A 9,989-nucleotide genomic window follows, 5' to 3' on the forward strand; every position below is an offset into this window, starting at 1 on the left:
GATAAAGAACCCAGAAATAAGGCTACACACCTACAAATATCTGCTCTTCTGAATAGCTGACAAGACCAAGCTACATGAAAAGGATTCTCTGTTTAATAAATGATGCTGGGAGAACTGGATAGCCATATGCAGAAGATTGAAACTGGACCTCATCCTTACATCATATACAAAAATCAACTCAAGATGGATTAAAGACTTAAATGTAAAACCCAAAACTAAAAACTCTGGAAGCTAATCTAGGCAATAGCATTCTGGACATAGGAATGGGCTAAGATTTCATGATGATGATACCAAAAGTGATTGCAACAAAAACAAAAATTGACAAATGAGATCTAGTTAAACTAAAGAGCTTCTGCACAGCAAAAGAAACTATCAACAGAACAGACAACCTACAGAGTGGGACAAAGTTTTTGCAAACTGTGCATCTGACAAGGTCTAATATTCAGCATCTATAAGGAACTTAAATTTACAAGAAAAAACAACCTGTTAAAAAGTGGGCAAAGTAGATGGACAGACACTTTTCAAAAGAAGATATACATGCAGACCAACAATCATGAAAAAAGCTCAACATTACTGATCATTAGAGAAATGCACATCAAAACCACAATGAGATAGCATCTCATCCCAGTCAGGATGGCTACAAAAAATAACGTGCTAGTGAGGCTGTGGGGGTGGGGGATGGGAAAGCAACACTTATACACTGTTGCTGAGGAGTGTAAGTTACTTCAACCATTGTGGAAGACAAGGTGAAGATTCCTCAAAGACCGAAAAACAGAACTACCATTTTTCCCAGCAACCTGACTACTTGATATACTCAAAGGAATATAAATTGTTCTGTCATAAAGACACATACACATGTATGTTTATTCCAGCACTATTCACAATAGCAAAGACATGAAATCAGCCTAAATAGCCATCAATAATAGACTGGATAAATAAATACACACCATGGAATACTGTGCAGTCACAAAAAGAACACAACCATGTCGTTGGCAGAAACTTGGATGGAGGTGGAGGCCATTATCCTTAGCCAAACTAATTCAGGAACAGAAAATCAAATATCACATGTTCTGACTTATAACTGAGAGCTAAATGATGAGAACACATGGACACATAGAGAGGAACAACACACACTGGAGCCTATTAGAGGGTGGAGGTTGGCAGGAGGGAGAGGATCAGGAAAAATAATTAATGGACACTAGGCTTAATACCTGGGTAAGGAAATAATGTGTGCCACAAACCCCCATGAAACAAGTTTAACTATATAACAAACCTGCACATGTACCCCTGAAATTCGAATTTAAAAAATTAAAGAAGGAAAATGGAAAAAAAATATTTAATCAGTAACTTTTTGTTGTTGTTTTTCCTGAGACAAGGTATTACTCTGTTGCCAATGCTGAACTATGACTTTTGCTCCTGGTCTCGAGTGATCCTCCTACCTCAGTCTTCTGAGTAGCTGGGACTACAGATGCACACCATCACGCCCAGTTAATTTTTGTATTTTTTATAGAGACATGGTTTCATCATGCTGCCCAGACTGGTCTTGAACTCCTGAGCTCAAGTGATTCACTGGGCTCAGCCTCCCAAAATGCTGGGTTTATAGGCATGAGCGACCGTGCCTGGCCTATAGTCAGTAACCTTTTAAATAAAATAAACAACTATTACTGCTTTGTTTTCTATATAGCCATGATATTTGGTGAATTTTCTTTGGATGTGACATTTCCCAATATATAATCAGGTGATTCTAAACAATACTTTAATTAGTACACATGTTAGTTCAGGTTCCCTGAGAAGCAGACACCAAGATATGACTCCTCTGAAAGGGATTAATTATGGGAAAGTGGGGAGAAGGGGAGGGAGCAGAAGGCAGGAAGAGCCTCCCGATCATAATGCTGAAATGATGTTTGTGAAGAGAGAAGAGGAAGGAAAAAATAAAGATGGGTAGAAATACTTTCAGACTGTCCCACAGTTCTAAGGTTTCTGACAGGTTGATAGGGATACCATGAGACAAAGTTGCCTGTTAGAGGAGTTCCTCATCTCTAAAGAATTGACCTGCACTACTATTTCCCACTCAGTGATTATCTGGGAGAAGTCTGAGGGAAGCATGGCTTTGGTGCAAATGCAATGCTTGGTCCCAAGGGTCAGCAGTTGAGGTCATCAAGCAATGATGCTCCCTATAGCTGGGGATCTGAGTAGCACATTTTCACAGTTACCACAGTCTGCCTTTGTACTGCACAGATCTACTTCTCCCTTCAGCTTCATGGAACAGTTCCTTCCTTATTCCTTTGAGCTTCTCTTTATGAAGGGAAACTTTGAAGAGGGACAATAGTGGGACACACTACAGCCTGTATTGCTGCATTTAGTTTCTGGGCCAGAACTCTTAATTATTCTCTTCCTTTTCCACTACTCATTTGAAATTTCCCTCACACACAGTTGTTATCTTGACTGGTCTTGGAAGCTTACCTAGTCATGTGAACCAAACCTTCATCATGGAGGTGTCCAAACTCTTTTCAATGACATTTTTCATTCACAGTTAAATGGGGCAAGAGAATACCAGGAGGCACTCAGGTAGATCACCTGGTTTCATATGTATTCCTTTCTTACTCATTTTACTAAAGCAGCACTACACCCTCCTACAGTTCCCTCCTACAGTTCAGAGTCAATCATTCCTGTCACATGTGGATTCCACTTCTTGGCTGCTGGTTTCTGAACATCAATAGTCCAATGCTTGTTCAAATCCAATGCTGTGATGATTGTGGGCCACTATGATGAGGAGTAGGCACACTCCTGCATTCACCCCTTATTCTTAATCCCATTCTTCCAATTAGATCTAAAGCCTAACATAGAGGTCTGTGATTTAATGCATATATTGCATCCTGGAGGATGCCACCCAATTACTTCAGGGTTTACTTTTATTGGTGTTTTATCTTTGCCTTTAGAAGTGTTCTGTGAGGTCAGCTCCTTCTGGATGGTGAGATATTTGATATGATAAGTGGATCCTCTTGTTCTGGATCCATTTATGCCCCTTCTTTATGATGAATTGACTATTCTGTTCAGATGCTCTGTTGTGTGGGATTCCAAGACTACGGATCAGGAACCCCCAAATAGCCCAGATGCTTACTGAGGCTGTGCAGGAGCAAATCTATGCCCAGAATAGGTATATATTCATGTGAGCATGAACCACTGATCCTTCCAGGATGAAAAGGGTCCAACATAGTCAATTTACTGCTAAGCGGTCTTTATAAATAGTGTCATATTTGAGAAAGAGCCTTGGTCTCTGTTGCTGCAGTTTAGATATTCATACAGGGAAGCAGCTAAATTGTCTTGGTACATAGAAGTCTATGATGTTGGGCCCATATATCACCTCTATTTCTGCCACCATGGCTAGTTCTTTCAGATGCCCATCAAACCAGTCCTAAGAAGACCAAAATGAATGCTGGTTAATGTCAATGGCCAAAGTCACTTTGTCTGCTTAGTTCTTCAGTTACTCTTTCATAATTGATGCTTTCTTGTGAACATTAAAACAGGATTGATACAGAAATCTTCCTATTTCATGCCACTCCCAATATGTCTATCCACATGCCTCTACTCTAGACTTCCCTTTCCTGATCTTTTCCTTTCAAGCTCCTGACCAGATCACCAGACCTTTGGCTACTGTCCAATAATGCATATATATTACCATCATAGACCACTTCTTCTTCCATAAAAAGTGGATGATCAGGTACACTGCTTGCAGTCCTACCCACTGGGAAGATGTTCTTCCTCTCTGCGGCCTTTCAGGACCACCTCTAAATGTGTCTGTAATACAGTCACCATGTATTTTGAGTTACTTTCACATGCCAAGCTCATCCAGTAAACCAATCTTGAGCTTTCCCCTCCTCCTTCAGCTGGTTATATGGAACCACATAATTTCTTTTCTATTTATTTATTTATAATTATACTTTAAGTTCAGGGGTACATTACAGACCATGCAGGTTTGATACATAGGTATGCATGTGCCATGGTAGTGGTTTGCTGCATCCATCGCCCAGTCATCTACATTAGCTATTTCTCCTAATGCTATCACTCCCCAATCCCCCTACCCCCTGCTATTCCTCCCCTAGCCCTCCCAGTGTGTGATGTTCCCTAGGCCACAGTTTGTGATGTTTCCCTCCCTGTGTCCATGTGTTCTCACTGTTCAACACCCATTTTTGAGTGAGAACATGTGGTGTTTGGTTTTCTGTTCTTGTGTCAGATTGCTGAGAATGATGATTTCCAGCTTCATCCATGTCCCTGCAAAGCACATGAACTCATCCTGTTTTATGGCTGCATAGCATTCCACGATGTATATGTGCCACATTTTCTTTATCCAGTCTATCATTGATGGGCATTTGGGTTGGTTCCAAGTCTTTGCTATTGTGAACAGTGCTGCAATAAATATACATGTGAATTCATCTTTATAATAGAATGATTTATAATCCTTTGGGTATATACCCAGTAATGAGATTACTGGGTTAAATAGTATTTCTATTTCTAGATCCTTGAGGAATCACCACATTGTCTTCCACAACAGTGGAATTAATTTACACTCCCACCAACAGTGTAAAAGTGTTCCTATTTCTCCACATCCTCTCCAGCATCGATTGTCTCCAGATTTTTTAATGATCACATTCTAACCGGCATGAGATGGTATCTCAATGTGGTTTTGATTTGCATTTCTCTAATGACCAATGATGATGAGTATTTTTTCATATGTTTGTTGGCTGCATAAATGTCCTCTTTTGAAAAGTGTCTGTTCATATTGTTCATATCCTTTGCCACTTTTTGATGCATACTTTCATATGGTTCAAACCAAAGGAGATGCACCAGTGCTACTGTGGTGGGTAGCATGGGGATCTGGGCTATCTGCTCATATGCCTAACCTATGTCCTCTGTTTTTCTTTGGACTTAATCAAGGATATTCTGTTTCTGTCATATAATGGGCTAATGCTGGATTCATCTTACTTTATAACTTAGAGGGTATAAAATGTGTTGCTTTAAACACCCAAGGAGGCCTCCCAAGGGCTGTACTTCCTTCTTTGTGGGAGCAGATGCAACATACAGTAACTTTCCTTTTACTCTGGAGGAGATATTGTGGCATTCTTACAACCATTGAACCTATTAAAATTTCTGTAAAGTAATGGGCATATCTTCCACCCTCCAGAGCCCATGTGTCTTACAAAGGCATCTAGTGTAATAACCACATTTTTCTCTTCCTGTCCAATCAGCATATCATGGATATAATGGGTCAATGTGATGCCCTGTGGGGGTGTATATTTTGTTTGCCCTGAAGCAAAACTAGAAATGGATATATTATCTCTTCCATGTGAAAGTAAATGTTCTGATCAGGTAAATGCAAAAGAATACATTTACCACACCAAAAGCTACATACCACGGTAGTTAGGCTTTGTTAATTTACTCTAACAATGTTACCACATGTATACTTATGTTACAAACCTGCACATGCTGCACATGTATCCCAGAAGTTAGAGTATAATAATAAAAACAGAAAATGAATATGTGTGTATTATCTTTACTTTTGAAGGGAGATATTTTGACTGATTTAGAGTAAAATGTGAATAGTATATTTCTTGGAGTGGGGATAAAACTGATATTATCCTTCTACCATATCTGTGTTTTCTAATTTTGCTGAGGGCTTTTTCTGGTACCTTGGGAACTTGCTCAGCCCAGGTGTAGGACAACCTAGAAGTGCCACAGATTTTAACATCCTCCGGGTAACATCTGCCGATAAAGGAGCCAAGCCTGTAGAAAAATACCCCAATTTCTCTTCACTAGTTAGTATAATTCTGAGGAGCACTCTAAATTGTTTCTGAGACTTGGAGGGTCCCAGCAGAATTGAGCCAATTGCCTTTTGGTCTTGTCAGTATCTGGTGCTGTATTTTAAAATACTTTTCCAGCGTAAGATTATATACAAAATAACATGCTAAGTATTATTTTTAATGGTTTTATGTCTTTTTGTGCAAACATCTAGTGTTTATTTTTAAGCGTATGAGAATAATAAGGTACTTCATTGTTTTTCAAAATAACCAATTATCCTAGCACAATTTCTTCAATCTAACCTTTCCCCACTGATTCAAAATATTTCAATCGATTTAGTAGCATTTTTCCATATTTGGGTTTGAAAATAGGCTTTCTTTTCTCATTCGTTCTGTATTTATTCCAGTACAATATTATTTTAACATTGTAATTTCACAATACATTTTTTAACTTTTAAGTTCAGGAGTACATGTGCAGTTTTGTTACATAGGTAAACTGATCCTCTCCCTCCTCCCACCATCCACCTTCCTGTAGGCCCCAGTGTTTGTTTTTCCCCTCTATGCATAATACATTTTCATTTGTCAGGGTGGCTTCCCCAAATTATTTTCCTGAATTGTCAGGGCTAGGTGTTATTGTAAGGTGAAGTTACACTAATCCAATTTAGAGGAGATAGTCAGTTTGTCACAGGTTCTCAAGATATGAAAACCCACCAGCAAGGCTCTATTAGACTCAGTGCATCACTTCATGGAAAGACGTGCAGATAGAGACTTCACAAGAGAAACCACCCTTATATGTCAAAGTCCTTAAAGGAGGTAGGGCAGTGCTTTCTGGAAGGTCTATATTTATGATTCAGCAGTCGAAACAGATTGTCATGTTTTTACAACTCGAATCCTGTTTATTCAACTGAAAATAATTGTATTGTCTAGTAATAAAAACAACAAAATGAATGCATGCTGATGAAAAACAAAAAGAACCACCTTCCCAAATAAACAAAAAGGAAAGTAATTGAAGTGAAAAAATTTTTGAATGCCACTTCCTACGTATTTTCCAGACTTCCTAGCCTCGTGCTCCCCACTCCTTCTCTGGGTTTCAATCTGGGACAAAGACCTACAAAACTGTTAAGGCTTTATTTTCTGGGATGTGAAGGTGAGAGAAGTGTGCGTTTGGGGGATAGAAGAGGAGGAAGTGATTATTTAAAAGCTGCAGCAGAAAACAGAGAAAGCCAAATACAAACCACAAAATATTATGACCCGTTTGGTCTTGGGGATCGCTAAATTAAAAAATAGAGGTGTGGGTAATGGTGGAGAAAGCAAGAATGAGGAGAAAGATGGCCCCGCCCACAGTTCCGCCCCCACCCTCCTGCCGCACTGCGGGTTGAATGGTAATTGGAAACCTGAGCTCACAGTGACGTGGCCCTCAGGAGACCCAGAGCCAACGTGTGGATTAGTCTCTCCTTCTAGTTGCGGTCTGGTAGTCGTCGGTGGCAGTGGGACGGATTGCTGTTGCTCTGAAGGCAGGCGAACCAGCTGCCCGGAAAGGAGGAAAGTGGTAGAAGCCGACTCCAGAGGAGCCCTGGCAGGTTGGTGGGTGCTGATCGGTGTGGGGGCGGCAGAAGGCAAAGACCAGAAGGGGTCCAGGACTGGATTATCGACCCCTTTCCAGATACATAGCAGTTTAGGGTGAGAAATGGATCGGTTGGGGAGGGGATCTCCCAAGGGGCCCGGATTGAGAATGGGTACCATCTGAGAGCTCCTAGGAGGCCGACGATCAGGCAATGTCTGATGGAGTCCGGTCGGTGGAGGAGACTGCCAGGAAATGGCCTGCTTCCTGCAGGGCCGCAGGAGGGAGGTGCAGCAGGCAACCAAGGGGTGGGGAGTGCAGACCCTACCAAGGTTTTAGGCCTGTGTTCCAGGTATCTTTTCTTCATCCTCTACCCATTTAGAGCTGGAAATGATAGGTTATGGGGGCCGAGGAAAGGAATTGCTGCAGAGGAGGGGGACAGAGATTAGGTCTGGAAAGCAGGTCCCTATTGAGTCAGTTGAGCGGGCGAGCTTCTGACTGAGGGACAGAGGCGAGGAGCAAGAAACTGTTTTTGGTCCCAGCAGGTCGGTCGGTGTAAGCGTGGGCGCTGCTCGTAGATCCTGGAGTGAGAATAACAAAGCGCAGAGACCGCAGCAATGCGGTTTGCAATGCCCACATACCTCTTCACTTCCCGTCCATCTTGATGCATAAAATGGTGGGCAAAGGAGTGGGGGCCGGCTGGAGAGAGGGCCTGAGGGATACCTAGATTGAAATTCTTTGTGAATAAACCACATATCAGTTCAGCAAGCTCTTCTAACTCCCCCGCCAGGCAAGATGTCTGCATTCCAGAAATGGTAATTTGGTGACAGGAGGAAATAGTAAGGATGGGAGCCTAAAGAAGAGGTCAAAATGTTTTGGAAATCATCATCTTTGATGCCTATTTCTCGAAGGTGGGATAGACTGTCACAGGTTGGGAAGAGAAGCCGTGAGACAGGATGGAGGAGAAACAGAAGGTGTTAAAACTAGGAGAACCCTAAATCAACTCCCAGTACCGGTCCTTTGATCAAATGATCAGTTCTGGTAATTGTCGCATTTGTCTTCAGGTCTTTAGTACGTTTGTGCAGCAGATTTCAAGACTAAGAGAGAAAGACTACCTCATCCCTGCAGGTAGGTTGCCTGGGATCCTCTGGTGTAGGGGTATCAAGGATCAGAGCAGAATCTTGGTGACGCACAGCCCTTCCTGCCCGAGTTAAGTGCCAGAGAAACTTAGGAGAGTCTTCAAAAACGGCAGGCCTGTGTCTGATGAGGGAAGAAGGGAGTAAAGGGGCACTCCTGGAGAGCTTATTAGGATCCCAGGGAGCTGAATGAAGTCTGGTCTTTCTATGGTTATCCCCCTCCCCCAACTCGTCCAGCATTTTGGTGGTAAGAGTGGCCTAGGCAAGGGATTTTCAAGGAAAATGGTGGACTTTCGGGCAGCGCTGGGTCTGGGGCGTCCCCTACAGGACTCACAAAGTTTCTCAGATGGGAAAACTTTTCTTAAACAGAGCTCTGAATCCTATCAAGCATTCATTCCCTCTTCTTGCTTTTGATCTTCTAGGAAGAAAAAACAGGAAGAAAAAAAAAAAACTCAACATGGAAAATGTCCCCAAGGAAAACAAAGTGGAGGAGGCCCCAGTGCAGAATGAAGCTCCCACTTTAGGAGGTGCTGAAGACCAGGAGCCTGAAGGAAATATTGGAGGGGTTCCGGCTCCACGTGCCCAGGATTTTGGAGAGGATGTGCCCAATAGGCTTGTTGATAACATTGATATGATAGATGGAGATGCAGATGATATGGAACGGTTCATGGAGGAGATGAGAGAGCTAAGGAGGAAAATTAGGGAACTTCAGTTGAGGTACAGTCTGCGCATTCTTATAGGGGACCCCCCTCAGCATGATCATCATGATGAGTTTTGCCTTATGCCTTGAATCTTGAGATTAATAATCATAAAATCCCTGCTCTCCAAATTCACATTTTTCCTGGTGTACCTTTAATGTGAACCTTTTGGCATTCTTCTGTGATTTTCTGATTAGAGATTGCGTTTAGACCTAGTCTGTAAGTTTTTCTGTCATAAGAGGATTTTCATCAACTTTCATGGAATGATGTTTATTGCACACTGTAAAGTTAATAAAGCAATTTAAAAATACTCTATAGATATGCGATTTCATTTAGAAGCATATGTATGTACACTATATATAAAATATATAATTTATGTGAAATATATATATGAAAATCGGAATGTGCTTTTCTATGTCGTATAGTTACTGGTACTTTTAAATTTTTTAACTTTTTTTATTGGTTAGCTGTTTTTTTTTCTCACTTTTTCAAAATGAATACATATGTTTTGTATGTATCAGGAAAAAAAAAAAAGAAGCAACAAACTTGCCAATTAGCTTATACAGGGAATGGGGAAAAATAATAAACACTTGAAACATGATTTAAAGACATATAAATCTCATATTACCTGTGGATCTCTCATTTAGAAACAAATATCCGATAATTACAGATACATTGCATTATAAATGCCTTAGAGAGCTGCTGTGGGAATCAAATGAGGTAATGACTGAGCTCTGTGTCTTGCTCTATTTATACATGCAAGGCTCCAGCCCTCCAGGTGCCCTTCATTTTTAGGGAA

The 9,989-nt window shown here is 41.2% G+C and overlaps 1 protein-coding gene across 1 annotated transcript; it reads left to right on the forward strand.

Moving 5' to 3' along the window:
- The first annotated feature begins 7,186 nt into the window (after positions 1–7,186).
- BEX5 (brain expressed X-linked 5) lies at positions 7,187–9,500 on the forward strand. The gene is made up of 3 exons (XM_010350875.3): positions 7,187–7,375; positions 8,421–8,484; positions 8,915–9,500. Exon 3 carries the CDS (start codon positions 8,950–8,952, stop codon positions 9,280–9,282), a length of 333 nt encoding a protein of 110 aa, XP_010349177.1. The 5' UTR covers positions 7,187–7,375; positions 8,421–8,484; positions 8,915–8,949; the 3' UTR covers positions 9,283–9,500.
- Positions 9,501–9,989: the final 489 nt, after the last annotated feature.

Source organism: Saimiri boliviensis, chromosome X (genome assembly GCF_048565385.1).
Source record: "Saimiri boliviensis isolate mSaiBol1 chromosome X, mSaiBol1.pri, whole genome shotgun sequence".
Lineage (NCBI taxonomy): Eukaryota > Metazoa > Chordata > Mammalia > Primates > Cebidae > Saimiri > Saimiri boliviensis.

What these genes read in the sequence shown, in the direction of transcription:
- BEX5 (XM_010350875.3), top strand. Translation starts at nt 8,950, where the DNA reads ATGGAAAATGTCCCCAAGGAAAACAAAGTGGAGGAGGCCCCAGTGCAG.